General features: G+C 32.9%; 1 protein-coding gene across 1 annotated transcript in view; it reads right to left on the bottom strand.

The window, feature by feature from the left end:
* Positions 1–15,465, bottom strand: part of LOC150108956 (adenine DNA glycosylase-like) — a 91,719-nt gene that overhangs the window by 8,337 nt on the left and 67,917 nt on the right. Inside the window, exon 8 of the mRNA XM_090404542.1 lies at positions 2,643–2,831. Coding sequence (XP_090260668.1) covers positions 2,643–2,831 — 189 coding nt within the window. The remainder of the gene's footprint in view (positions 1–2,642; positions 2,832–15,465) is intronic.

Raw genomic sequence — 15,465 nt, 5'->3', positions numbered from 1 at the left:
TTTCATCGCATTTAATGGCGATAGATTCGGATATTCTAAGCATTGTTTCGTTGTCTTATTTGTCTATGATTATGGGCTTGTCGATTTGGGGGATATGTTTCAGTTCAAGGGTGTGAGCTGCAATTTCTGTCTTAACATCAGTGGACATCTAGCAGAATTATTCCTGGCACACATTGAATCACTTCTACCCCCCCCCCCCCCTCAGCATAACTATTTATGGCAGATACATAGACGATATTCTATGCATTGGTAAACCCTCACACATCTCCACCTTACAAACATCCCTCAACAATTATAGCAACAGGCTACACCATGGAAACTGAACAGAACAAATCCATCAATTTCTTAAACCTGACATTAATCAGAAGCAATAACAAGATAGCTACTAAGATATTCCACAAACCCACACATATCGGAAACTACCTCCATTTCATTTCATACCACCCATATTCTGTTAAAAAATCAGTCATCCTATCACAATTTGTCAATGCTTACAAATTCTCAACCAACAGCAATTATCTTAACATGGAATTAAAGTATTTAACACAGGTTTTCAAAAATCGCAACTATCCCACACATCTAATAAGTTACGCGAACAGCACGGCAAAAATCCCATCATATCATACAACCAAAACAGACTTCCCTACACGTATGGTCATCAAATTGCCATACATCCAAAACACATACAAAGCCTACAAATACATTTTCAAAAATACAGACTATAAGCTAGTATTCACCACGAACCGAAAATTAACAACTCTCCTAAAACCCACTAAATCTTTCATACACAAAGAAATATTCAAACACCACAACGTAGTCTACAAATTTCCTTGTCAAAAAGACTGTGACGTCACCTACACTGGCTCTACAATTAGGTCCTTATGGACTAGACTACAAGAGCACTTCAGGGATTACAATAATCTCATTCCGGAATATCTGAACACAAAAAAACATCACAACATCAAAAAGAAAAATAAAACACAGAGTACAGGGAAGACAGAAATTGGTGCTCGTGCTCTTGAACTGAAACATATCCCCCAAATCGACAAGGCCATAATCATAGACAAACAAGCCAACGAAACAATGCTTAGAATATCTGAATCTATCGCCATAAAATGAGATGAAAATTCAATCAACATCCACCGCACCTACCTAATTTTCGAATGTTGGACGTTCCAGAACTTACAAATTAAGCCACGCCTCCGGCCATTTAGCAACAACAAATGCCCTTATTTGGCAGATTCAACTTACAGTCTTGACATAGCCCTACACTCATTCCAAAAAAGTTCCAACGATGGGCAGTCCACCGAAACGGTTCGCACCCCGTTAACCCCCTCCCCTGCCCCAGTTTCCACATAAGTAAACCCTTCCCCTTCTCTCCTTCCCTCTCCATGCAAAATGCACCCCTAAACACAATAATATATATATATATATATATATTTATATATATATTATTAATACATAACCCGGGTTTCCAAATTTATTTTCCCACGTCAAACCCCCCCCCCCCCTCTTTATAAACAACCTTAAGCAGGATCATGAAATTGGAAGACATCCTGGAATCAAAACAAGGTATGTACAAAATTTTTCCACCTCTTTTATTCTGTATAATTGCCTTCTATACTCACCCATAATGCCCTAAAATATATATACCCCTTTTTTGAATAATAATAGCCAATGTATTTAAAATAAGGGACACTCCTAAACAAAAACAGGCTATAATAGCTGTTATTATAATAATAGTCATTAATGTTCCCTGGTTAAAGTACGAAAAAATATTATAGCCACATATTATGTGCAAAAATTGCTACCAAACGTAATACAACAAGATATAACTTGTTGATAGCAAATTGTAAAATTTTAAAATCTGAACTTTATCTAACGATATTTAGTTAATGTATACATTAACTAGTTAGTTTACACATTATCTAGTTAAAATGTAAAGAGCATTTTTAATATGTTCACATTACTTGTACCTTTCAGTTAAAGTTGAAAAATAAAAATACGCTCTACACTTTAACTAGATAATGTGTAAACTAACTAGTTAATGTACACATTAACTAAATATCATTAGATAAAGTTTGAATTTTATCTCAAACACAAAGATTATCTAATGAGTACTTATCTTCTTCTTGTGTGATATATTTTACATATGCAATTTACTATCAACAAGTTATATCTTATTGTGTAATGCTTGGTAGCAATTTGGTACAGGTAATATGTCGCTATAATGGGGTTTTAATCATAAAGTTTATTGAAATATTTGTGATTTTCTTAAAGGTTAGGTTAAGTTATTTTAATATTTTTGGACATATATTATGCTTTACCTGTTAATGTGAATATTAACTAGTTAAAGTGAGAAATTATATTTTTTTCCAATTTTAACTAGAAAGTGTTAACATTAACAACTTTTGAACATTAGTGGTAACGTTACATACACGCACATATACATACTGCATTTATAACAGATTTAGAAAAACTGCTTGAGTGAAAATAATATTAATTCAACAAGAGATGAAAACCTATTCAGCAATCCCAAGTAGATTTCATGTCTTGTTTTGATTATTCTTTGTAATGCTAGATACACAATTAGCAACTTTCAGGTATTCTCTAAATTATTTTGTTTATGCTATGCATATTACCTGTTTTGTCTGATGAGATGAATCAACAGCATAAAGTATTTTTTTCACTGATGTGGAAATTGCTCCACATTTAATTTCTTCTCTTGTCAGCCACTTTACTCCACTTTCAGTCACTTTAACTTTTAAATCTCTTATAGTCAGATATTCAATTCTATAAGTGGTATGAATATGAGAGAAAATGTGCACTACCTGCAAGAAACATTTAAATTTAGCTGAATGTAAACTAAATAAAAAAAAATACACAACAACTGAAATGATTTGAGACAATCAGAGAAGACGCTTCAAATAACAAACAGCATTATACATGCTCATAAGGAGATGTGCTTTGTGTTATGGGATACTTAGGCAAGTGATCAGAGCTTATGCCACCTTTACCATGAGTTGCCTCAGATCTGAAAATACTTCAGGTGCAAATTTAGCTTACTTGGGAAAAAAGGATTAAAACCAGGTTTATTAAATTTCTTGGTATCTTTAATGTATAGTACACCCAAGGTAAAAAACTTTCTACATTTCACAATACAGCAATCCCTCAATTAATACACCTAATGTGTTCTTTAAAACAGGTACATTAATCGAAAACGCACTAATCGAATATAATAACTTATGGGAAAAAGTATAATTCGTTCCTCAAATTTCTTTTTTGACCCTTAAGTTTTTTATAAAAGAATTAGGATATATCTCAGGGCCTAGTTAAAGGAAAACATGAAGCCGAAAGACAATAAAACATATTCAGAATATAAATTTATTATTCTGCTTCTTAACAGAGAATTGAGCTAATGTAGTTTGGCAGGCATTCTGTTTCTTTTTTTTATACAACTGATGGTATGGCTCTATTGCCCCTTCTGCAAATTTTACTGGTTCTCTCTTCACCAGGGTCAGTCTCTAAGCATTGTTGCTTAAAAACTTCGATTGTACAAAAGCTATTTTCAAATTGTTTCAGTGAAATCTCTTTGGGCTTGTCAGTGATTAAATCTAAATTTCGCAGGTCAGAATCGCTTAACTTCTCAGAATGAAATTTAATTAACCTTGATTCATTTGGAAAGACTCTAAAATCATTTGCGCAATGTGGAAGAATGTGCTTCCAAACAGCTCGCATATTGCTAGCAGTAATTTCATTCGACTTTGCGACTTTATAACCAGGCTGAGATTTCTCTGACTTGGCTAGAAAAGTCTTGGATGGCATTCGCTTCCAAAAAAAGGCGTTTCATCGACATTAAATATTTGTTAATCACAATAGTCCCCTTCTTACACAATTTTCTTCAAAATCTCTGGATATCTCCTTATCTGCACTTGCAGCTTCGCCTGTGATTAGAACATTATGTACGCTATTTCTCTTTTTGAAATGCTCAAATCACTAGCACTAACATGGAATTCTTCTTTTCTAACAGTGATAGCTCTTTCTTTCCAGGTTACAAAGAGACGATGCTTTTGATTTAATAAGGCCAGCGTTTAGTGGGATCCGTTTTTGGTTACAATCTTCGATCCATCTAAAAAGAAGTCGCTCTGATTCAATCATTATAATACTTTGAATTCAAGTGCATGCATGATGAACTTGAAGCAGCAGTTGATTCACCCATTTTTGTATTCAGCAGTTGATTCACCCATTTTTGTATTCTTGTCCTATCTTTGCTCTGGACTTGCCTTGTTCATTTTTCTTTATTATTTCAAGTTTTTCTTTCAATCGGATTACTTTTCGAATATCATTTTCACACTTCTATTTTTTGCTCACTAATTCCTTTACTCATGATTAAAGGTTAGGAAAATAATTTAAAATAAAAAAGGAAAACAATTGCACGAGATATGCTCAGCAAAATGCTATGTAAAGCAGACGACATAAATGTGGAACATAGCGTACATGGAAATAGTGTAGTGTAGCATGCCATTAAAAAATAACTCTGTAAAATGTTTCAAATCGGTAACTAAATTATTTCATCCTGTTGAGTGATTTTTTAAAATAATTAGCATTAAAAATGTATAGATCGAAAATTTTTAAAATCTGTAACATTTATTTTTAAGATGCATGTAGGCACACTAATTGAATTTGGGTATCGAAACAAAATGATGCACTACTTGAGGGATTGCTGTACCATTCTCATACAGTGACATTATTACAGCAATTAAACCCAGAGCTACTGGTACTGAAGACATACAGTCAACTGTTATAACATGAAAAGACCAAGGGAACATTTTGTTATAGTAGATTTTCATTTCATAATACTGATACTGTTGGTGATTTGGCCAGAATATTCTGATAGTTTATTACAGTGAGTGGGTGAGTTCACTATGATAAGTGGCTACTGTATCATTTTGAATTGGTTTACCTAATTTTGATACCAAAAATGGCCTGATTTAAAGCAAAACTGAGATGACATAGCAAAGTTTAGTATACATTCTAAATACAATTCTCTATAGCCGAAGCAAAGTTATGAACAAGCAAAATTAATCTAACACATTTTTGTGGTGCAAAACATACCTAATGAACCAGTTCAATTACTTTCTGAAAGGCTATTTATTAACAGAAAATATGTTAATCTTTTGCTACAGGAGATGAATTTATGACCTCTAAAATGCTTTTCAAAATCAATGATGTGATATTCTGTTCAAAGCAGAATGTTAGAGCACAGTTACTAGACAGGTAAGCATGCACGCACGCACACGCACACACACACACACACACACACACAAAGACTGATTATAAAATCCTGAGCTTCTAAGTGGTATCCATGGAGGGTTTTGCTAAATGATTTTGGCCAAAGGCCTTATGAGAACATAGGTTTGTCCATGAGTGGAGAGAGAGAGAGAGACAGAAGAGAAAACAACAGATGTTTGTCCAAAAAACTAACAGAGTCAAGGTAAAGTAGATGTCTAAGAAACACCCAATACATGAACAACAATAGATTGGATCTTCAAGAACTGAACTGAAAGTGCAGAATAAAATGAGGAACACATAAAAAACATAATAAATTATCTTTTGATTTTACCAGAAGGAAAATGACCAGAATGAACCGATGAAATGAAATGCAGTACAGTCAATGATTTCTGTTATACTGGAAGATCTGTTATAGTGAATTTCCATTAGTAAAATGGAAAGTCACTATAGCATTTGATACTGTAATTTGACAGAACTTTCTAGTTTGTAATATAAGTGCATTCACTGAGAGTTCACTATAATTGAATGTAATACAGTATGAAATTTCCATTTCTCTTGTCAATTATTTAATTGACAAGAACCCAAAATTATTTAATATGTATTAAAAATTTTGGGTTCATTTATTTTGATAGGCTATGAAAGCAATGTAGTAACTTCAAAAAAATGTAAATTAATTATAAAGAGTTATTTATTTTCATTAAGCATCTCTAATTTTAGAAATCTCTTTACATTTATTGGAATTCTTGTGAAAACTTAACATATCAAATGATAAAACTGGCCTAACAAAATCTGCACTTAGCACATGAAATAAGTTGGATATGCCAGTTTACACAACCTATAGGAAAAATCATATATAACTTGAATATAATTACAAAGTATGCTGATGGACTGTTTTGGGAATTTGAAACTACTACAAAATTGAGTCATGAACTATTCAGAACTATACGCAATTTAAGAATAAAGAATGATACAAAAATATGCTTGGTCTAATAACTATTTCACTTATACATTTTTAAAATACACAAAAATGCCAAATCTGTCCATTAAGAGAATGCATTCCCCCATTTCTCAGCTATGATGATTAATTATTAAGAAATAATTTTTGCATTCAGTATGCATTTCACAGTGAAAATTACAGCCACTTCATACATTCTGTCTTCTGTGAAATGCTCTTCCTGGAATCAAGGTATATAAACAGGGCCAATTAATCTTATATTTAATTTCTCCAAGTACAAAAAACATTCAAAACTTTCTTCTCTCATATAAATTTAAAGACTTGCATGCATTTCTGTTATATGGAAGTCAGCATGCAAATTGTTTTTTCTCATCTTCATGTGCAAGTGTGCACACACAATATGTATATGTACAAATTAAAAACAAGTAACATAAAATAAGCAAGGGTAAGTTTTTCACACCATTATTGAAATTCTTAATCTGTGACAACTTGGTCTTCAATACTATCTATATTTTGAACAGTCAGGATGATCATTACAAATTGCTATCCAATAACTGCACATTATCAGTGGAGCATAAAACTGATTATAGTCAGCCACATGCATCACAATGGTGCCAAGGACATTCCCATTGACCATAGTGAGACTTAGTCCAAGGCAACTAAGATAATAGGCTTTTGGACATCCTTTCTAATCACACGACTATTTTACCACCTTCACGGTCCATCCATGGTACTAGCATACTATAGGTTGACCAACCTCCCATGGATGGGTTCCCCATTAAAAAAAAAAAAAACTGAATGAATGGTTTATCAATTAACAGCAAACCAACTTATATGATACATGTGATTTTAGGCAAAATCATAAATAATCATCTATTGCATTTTAATTTGATATCAAGGGACCTAAAATACTCAAACAAGAACACCATTCCAGACTCCCCATGGAGCATAAGACTCACTGTGGGAGGCCCATCTACAACAACACAAAGTCTAACCTACCATTCCTTAAACTCATTCTCTGTGCTCTCACTATCCTATCAGGAAATGAATTCCATGATACAAACATCCATGCAAAAAAAAAGTCACCCCTCACCCTTTTTACTCACCACCTCCATTCATAACTTCCAGACATGACACCTTGTTATCCTTGTCCTTGCTCCTTCCTCTTGTTCTACTGTAACAAAGAACTCCTCAGCATCAAACCTGTAACCACTTCTTAAAAGTCTAAATGTCTCACTCATATCACCTCTCCTTCTTCTATATACCAAACTTTGCAGTCTACATGCTCTCAGTCTATACTTATAACCAACATTGTACTGTCCTAATATATTTTTATCTGCTTTTCACCTTCTCCAAGGTTAGTTTATTCCCTTCAAATCCCAGCTAGCAAATCTGAGCATAATAATCTAGATGTGGTCTGAAATAAATGAGTTTCTTTTTTTTTGTTTTTGAATTCCTTTACACAATAGAATCACCACTCTTCCATCTCTGTTGGTCAGCATCCTTCTCGGTATTGCAGCAATCCTCTGATTAGCTTTCACCACCTTTGTGATATGTCCCCTTCAAGTTTCTATCAATCACCCCCCACACCCCGGGTCCCCTTGAATCCTTAATTTCTTCAGGTCTAGTTCCTCCAACAGCGTATCCAGCCTTCCATCGATGGATCTCAAACTTCATGACCTCACATTTAGTTGCATTTAGTTGCTTTTGTCCATCTATCGAGCTTATTCAAATACTTCTGAAAAGTTGCTGCCTCGGTACTATTACTAATAACCCTTCCCAACTTCACATCATTTGCAGACAACTGAATATCTCCCTGCAATCCACTGACAATATTACTGATATAAAGCTTAAACACTTGTAATCTTTTACTTCTTTGATACTGCTCCCTAGTACACAACTCTCCGATATCTATCCAACAACCAATTCCCAATCCAATTCAGTAACTTGATATCTAAACCTATATGCTGTAACATAAATATCAGCTACTCATGTGGCATCCTGTCATATGCTTTTGTAAAATCAATAAAAAATGGCAGTATATGCTCTTGTTACTTTATTATAAAAGGCAATTAGATTACTAAAACAAGAGGCTCCTTAACAAACTCATGCTGACCATCACAGATAACATTATCTTCATCTGCCCAATGCTATATATGATCTCTCACTAATTTCTGCAAAATCTTAACTACAGAAGCAATAAAAACTGGTTTATAGTTTGACACTTCCATTTTGCCACCACCATTACTGAACAGTACTATCACACCCTCCTTGGGTAGTACCTTTCCCACAGCCACATTCTCACTGAAAAGTCGAGTCAATGGACCTGTAAGTTCCTTAGCATGTTCTCTTAAAACATATGGCAAAATCCATTTGATACCATTGCCTTCTTGACATTTAAAGTACTTAGTATTTGTAACTAACTCTTCTCTTGCACTTCCAAACCTTGAATCCTCCCCATCCCTCTAAGTAATAAAACCTTTTCTAAGATGAAATACCTAAATAAAGTGATCATTTAACAACAAGGTCATGTCTTCTGCATGAGTCACTCTACTCCCATTTTCATCTAACAATGCCATTCTTCCACAATAATTTCTCCTCCTACTGGACACATAACAAAAGAATTCCTTCAGATTTTTCTTGGATCTCAGAGCTAATCTCTTCTCATATTTAAGCTTTGCCTTCCTTATCATACTAGTCACTCAACATGCGGCTGCTGTCCATCCCTTTTCCTATACTTTTCCCATAACCTCTTTTTTATCTGCAGTTCCTGTTTGATATAGTTAGTCATCCACTTTACAACAAATCGTGTTCTCTTTTTCACTTGAGGTACGCAACTTGCCATTGCTGTTAATATATATATATATTTCTTCACCAGTTTCCATGCAGTGGCGATATCTTGCCATTCCAATTCTTCCATCTATGGGACTGCCTCAAGCTGATTTTGAAGATTATTATTATTATAATCACCTACCTTATAATTCAACATAAACTCTTATTCTCAATACTTCTACATGTCCATTCATCCTGCAAGTCAAGATTTCATGGTTGGTCACTCTCTTCAACTGGGGTCAGGGATGACATTTCATGTTACAATCACATGCTATGATGCTAGGACCAAATTCAAAACTCTCGAGCCTCGTGTTCCTTCTACTACATGTTGCCTAGGGCATTTGTGCCTCAAGAATTCCAGAAATTGTATTCCCTTTCTACTACTACTACTACTACATGCATGCTGTTTTCTCTTCCCAATTTATACTGTTTGTGGTTCAAATCTCCCATAACGATCACTCATTTTGCACTTGCCAAACTCAACTGCTTAAACATTTTCTGCTCTTCAAACTCTGTATTCCCTGGCCTATAGCAACATCCCACTAAATTTTCTGTCTTGCTCACTGCAACTCACCATATACTCTTAAAACCATTCAGGGCTGCATTTACCATCAGGTGCAAGATAGGGGCCCTCACTCTCTCTCTCTGGGGGGGGGGGCTCATTTTAAAACCTTACTCCTCACAAAGAACAATAAAAAAACAGCGTAGTTATAGTTGCAAAATAAAATACTTATTTTTAAATATTAAATTCATAATATAAAAACTAGAGGCCGCTGAAAAATTTGTGAGGTTTCTCGCTTCCATTTGAAATACATTGTTCTTTCCTTAGAATATAAAACTAACAGGAACTCTGTATTCTATAAAATTCATGTATGTAAGCATATCGTTTCTTTGCTGGACGTATATACACATCCAGCAAACCAGGATAATATTCTGTCCATCTGCTGAAAGAACATGGATAAGAAGTGTAGTTGACCGTCATGTCATTAGAAGGTGCGATAATCCTTCACGCTGAAAGAACACTTAACTAGATTATTTGGCGTACATAGTAGCTACGTTCTGTATCCTACAGCAAGAAACGCAGTTGCTTGAAGTTTGCTCAGTAACCGGAATCTAAGTTATATCAGACTAAATACCTATGAGTTATATTCATTTTGCTGCTTGTTTTTATCGTATAATTATAGTTTTTAATGCCAGTGTAAAATAAGAAATCCTTTCATACTTTCTTCACTTCATATTGTATCACTTTGGAAGATCAATGTCACTATCAATTTTTTTGCTAATTATTTTAATCGCCAATAGATTTTAAAATTCTCCAAGAACTTGATTGAAGATAATTATTTTTGTCAAACAATTATTTTATAAATACATGATAATCCAAATCTAAAAATGAATACAGCCTCCATCTGTTCCAAATTAAAAGTTCCCTATTTTATTCATAATCTTAGTTCGAAGGTTAGTTATCATACGTAAATCTTGAATCGTATCATGTAATGTATAATTTTTATAACGTAATCTGTTGGTTTTTGTATTTCAACTTTCTTGGTTTCCCCCCTAATCACTCACTACAAACAAAACAAATGGCAGTTATGAAGTCAACTGTTATGTACATATATTTTCGGCTAATTTCATATTATGCGGCAGTTTTGAAGTAGCGATATTTTCCCTACAGTTTATCTTTTGAAACGTGTAGGTACATGCGTCAAAATGAAATGTTATTTCCAAAATTTTCATAACAGAATTAATTCGCCTTTAATGGCTAACTCCCTCCTCCCAAAAGTATCACCACACATACACACCAAATACTGTTAGATAACATGTGCGAACTTTCTTTTTGTTTGAATTCGTTATTTTTCCAAAGTAATTGTACTGTTGCAGTTTTAGGCAAAAGACAAAGGAGTAGAATCTCTGATATAATACCATTGGATATAAATTAAAAAGACTCAAAATCGGAAACCCCGAGTAATGCAGTTAAACACCATTTGTTGTTCATAAAAATAAATTAATTAATTAAATAAATAAATTGCTCCTAAAATTGAAATGTGCGACTCATATAATCTTATTTTGCAAGGAAAGGAAGCAAAATGTCATATATATTTCAATAAATGTTATTTAAAAAATATAAATATTTGACATAATATTTCCAATGCAAACAAGCATTTTGATTATTTATTTTCGTACATGTGAAATTCGTTTTTATTTGGGAAGAGACACAATAAGTAAATTGTGCAGCAAAAAAGGGTCAATCCAAGAAATACAATGCACATAACTACAATAATCTGTTAACGGCAAGGGTGGGGGTAATTGCATTTTAACAGATAGAATGCTGATGAAGTTTCGTCAGCATTCTGCCTTTTTATTAGGTCAAAGGGATATTGAGTATATTTGCGAACAGATATATTCAACATAACTTAGCCAGTTTTGTTGTAAAAAGTGCGCATTTGAAGAAATATTAGCGGCATAATAATAAAATAGCAAAATTCATAATGCGTCAGAATAACTTGATAATTTTGATAATACCAAAACAAGATCAGACACATCTGTAGAAATCTATTATTATCATTATTATTAGAGTCCTTTTCATTATGAACTCTATAAAGATATGCTTAATAAATTTGTATGTTTGTGTTTTTAAATAAATAAACTAGTTTCATTTTGTCTCAGATGGTTTTCGCTGGACTACCTGGACTTTTAGACTATTGTTCTTATGAATATTGTAAAAACTCGATTGTAGCTTACATGTTCCAAAGCACATTACATCGATTTTTTAGTTAGGTCAAAAATAATCTTGTTTGTCTCTGTATATTTTGTATTAGATATTTTTGTAAATAGCCCTTTGGAAATTAACTGTGTATACTTCTTTAATAAGAATATGTTAGAGTGTTAATGTAATAGATCTACTGGCGGCATTAGAAAGGTTATTTATTAAATTTTGTGTGTATGAGAAAGGCTTATAAGCTCTGCATGTAAACACCTCCAAAGTCAGTCAGAAAGGTTCAAATAACTTTCCGATGGTCGACAACTTACAATCAAAAGAAGGCACAGAAAAGAACAAAGAGCGGGCTGAACCTGAAAGAATCATGCCGAATTCTTCGGGGTTACAAACTTCGTGCGAGGTCTCAGAGAAGGCATAATAAAAAGGGACAGAGCCAAGCATATATAGAGCTTCCCGGATCCAGAAGTCGCTACAAAGAGAGAGAGAGAGAGAGAGAGGGGCCTCCCATTTCCAGACGTTGCCAGAGAGGAGCTTCCTGGTTCCAGTCTTAAGAAAAGGCTTCGAGTTGCCAAAAAGAGATGTTCCAATCGCCGGAGAAAAGCTTCCAGGCCAGAGAGGAATCCCGGTTGACAGTTGGGGGCAATTCGAGTTAGTGGAGGCAGCAGAAAAAGGAGGCAGTCGTCCAGGCATTTTTGGTGAGCCCAAGCAGAGAAGAAATGGCGAGACAAATTACCTGAAAACACCTTCGCTCGGAAGTTTTTCTTTTCGCCGGAGCTGTGTATTAGTACTGCAGGGCGCAGTTCACAGTCCGCTATTTTCCCGATGACATATTTCTGAAGCCAGATTTCCTGAAGGAAGCTCAAGATCTGAGATGAGAGAATTGCCTTAGAACTTTTTGTGCAAGACCTTTGACTGAATGTGCGATACAGAGCTTTTGTAAGTTATATACCTTTGCACAATTCCTCTTATAATGTGTTTTAGTTGGACAATTAAGATTTAGAATTAACAGTAACAAGAAGTGTCATTAAGAGAATCCACTGGCATATTTGAAGTTGGTATACAGTTTGTAAAAGTAACTTAATAGAGAGTTAGCTAACCTCTTTGCAAGTATACTAGAAGTTTAATAAGTGGATATTGTAAACAGAGTAAATAAGTTCTTGAGTTAAAGAAAGTTTTGCAATCATTTTGAAACATGTTCCAGAGACAACAGAGGTTTTTTTGTGTGCTGCTGCTATTTGTATTAATTAGTTGGGTAAGAGTAGTTTCTATATCACATAAATAGAGCATTTGAATTTCAAGTTTATTATTATTTATAAATTAAATTGATTTTACAGTTCATTTTTTGTGCATCAATATTCTAGTCATTTGAGGATAAAATGTAGAGTAAAAAAGTGGATGTTAGTGAGCATAGCAAGTTATCATTACTATTTATTGCCTCTACATTTTAACTAAAGCTGGAATTATTATGCTTATTACTGCAACTTAAAAAAATCAAAGCTGGAGTTGAATAAATCTTGTAATAAATAAATGTTATAATTCCATAAATATGATGATTTTTGCTATAATTTTTATTACTGTAAATTCAAAATTTTTATTTTTAGTGAGAATATCTGAACTTGACAGTTCATGAAGTTCCAATTTTTACCCTTGATTAGCAAGCTTAATTTGATTGCATTTAAATTCTTTTTTTTTTTTTTAAAAAAAACTTTTATCCTTATACTAAATTATTACCATACCTTTTTAATATTTTTTCGGTATTCAGAATTTTTGTAGCAACTATTATGCTTGTCAACAAAGCTTGTCAAACAAAATCAACGTTCTCAAAATCAATAATCAACACTGCAATTGAAATCTTTCACAGAAAGATTTTAATTACATCTTTCTTTAAATTAATTATGATTCAATTACATGGAATATTTAAAAGTGTAAATAATATATATATTTAGAACTACATTAAAAGATTTTAAACTATTTAGAAAATTTCATATTAAATATAAAGTATCGTAGAAGTTGCATATTTATTTATAATCCATCGATATAAGTGATTTACAAGGCTGCTAGTTTAATATTACCAAGATTTTTTAATATTAATATTTATTGTATACATGTGAAATTCGTTTATATTTTTGGGAAGAGACACATTAAATAAATTGTTCACCAAAAAAGGGTCAAATATCATAGAACAGTAAAGGAAATTCCGAAAAACGGTAATTAAACTGATAGTTTAGTTACCGTTATTTGGCTAGTGCTTGTAAAGCAGTATACTGTATACAAGTGTATATGCCTAATTATATGGTTAAAGTAGTTGTCGCAGTCGGTAAGAATATATTATTCAATTAATTATTATTCTTATTTTACTGTTACTCATTTATTTTAATAAAACCAAGATACTACTGTTTCTATTTTTGTATTTTTTTAAGCTTTTAACGTAATTGTTTATTTTATTTATATGTTTATTTTGGATTTAATAAATATTTACTTTGCTTTTGATAGATTAATACACATAATGATGCCAAGAAAATTTGAATCCGGAGCTAGTAAAAGAAAATGACTTAGAGAAAATGAAAAACAGCTAAAAGTCAAAAGGGGGCAATTTTGTCTTTCTTGCGTTCTGAAAATGAAGAATTTCATAGAACTGAAGTTGTACTTCGCAGTTCTTGGAATGAAAATGAAACATTAGCATCATTATCAGGAGGAGATAAAAGTGAAAATGAAGAATATCAAAATGATGTGGAAAACATAGAAGGAGAGAAAGAAGTAAATGAAACAAATCAAGAGGATTCTGAAGAAAATTTTCAATTGGAGTCCGCACTTACCAGCAAGCAAGCTATCTCTTATCCTACCGATATAGCAGTGTGGCTACTTACTATTAATGAACAGTTTATCGAGCATATTTTAATAAATATGCACAGAATGTTGGTAAAATCGAAAATTTAAAAAAAATAATACACAGACCACAATAGAATATATGTCAGAAATGTAAATATATCACATTTTTACTGCAAAAAGGCGAATGGAACAAAGCAGAAACAAGAGTGGCTAATTTTTTCAGAAACCAGCAAAGCAATTTACTGCTTTGTTTGTAAATTGTTTTCTAAGTCAAATAATATCTAATAATAGCTTAATGAAGGGTTTTAATGACTGGGGAAATATAACACGAACCTTATGTGATCATGAGCATTCTACTGAGCATATACGAGCGATGTGCACATATTGCAAAATAAAATCAAGTTCTGTAAATAGTTGAATTGATTCTGAATTGATCAAACAAATACAATCTGAAGAAAATTATTGGAGAGAGGTTTTAAAAAGAATAATAGCTACGATTAAGTTACTGAGTAAACTAGCATTTGGAGGAAACACAAATGATATTTTTTGTGATTCTTGCAGAAATTATTTATCGTGTTTACATTATTCAAGTGAATTTGATGATTTTTTAAAACATCACATGAAAATGTATGCCAACTGTGGTTCTAGCAGATCAAATTATCTTTCTTACCATACTTGTGATGAATTCATAGCGTTAATAGCTAAAAAAACAAGAGAAATATTAATATCAGAAATTAAGGAAGCTGCATATTTTGCAATAATACTTGATTCAATGCCAGACATTGCCCATAATGACCAACTAGCTATGATATTTAGGTATGTTGCCGCAAACTCTGACATT

Source organism: Typopeltis vanoorti, chromosome 2, assembly GCF_054136105.1.
Source record: "Typopeltis vanoorti isolate ZY-2024b chromosome 2, IOZ_Tvanoo_1.0, whole genome shotgun sequence".
Classification (NCBI taxonomy): Eukaryota; Metazoa; Arthropoda; class Arachnida; order Uropygi; family Thelyphonidae; genus Typopeltis; species Typopeltis vanoorti.
The sequence above is the reverse complement of the archived record's forward strand: the minus strand, read 5'-3'. Positions and strand labels throughout refer to the sequence as shown.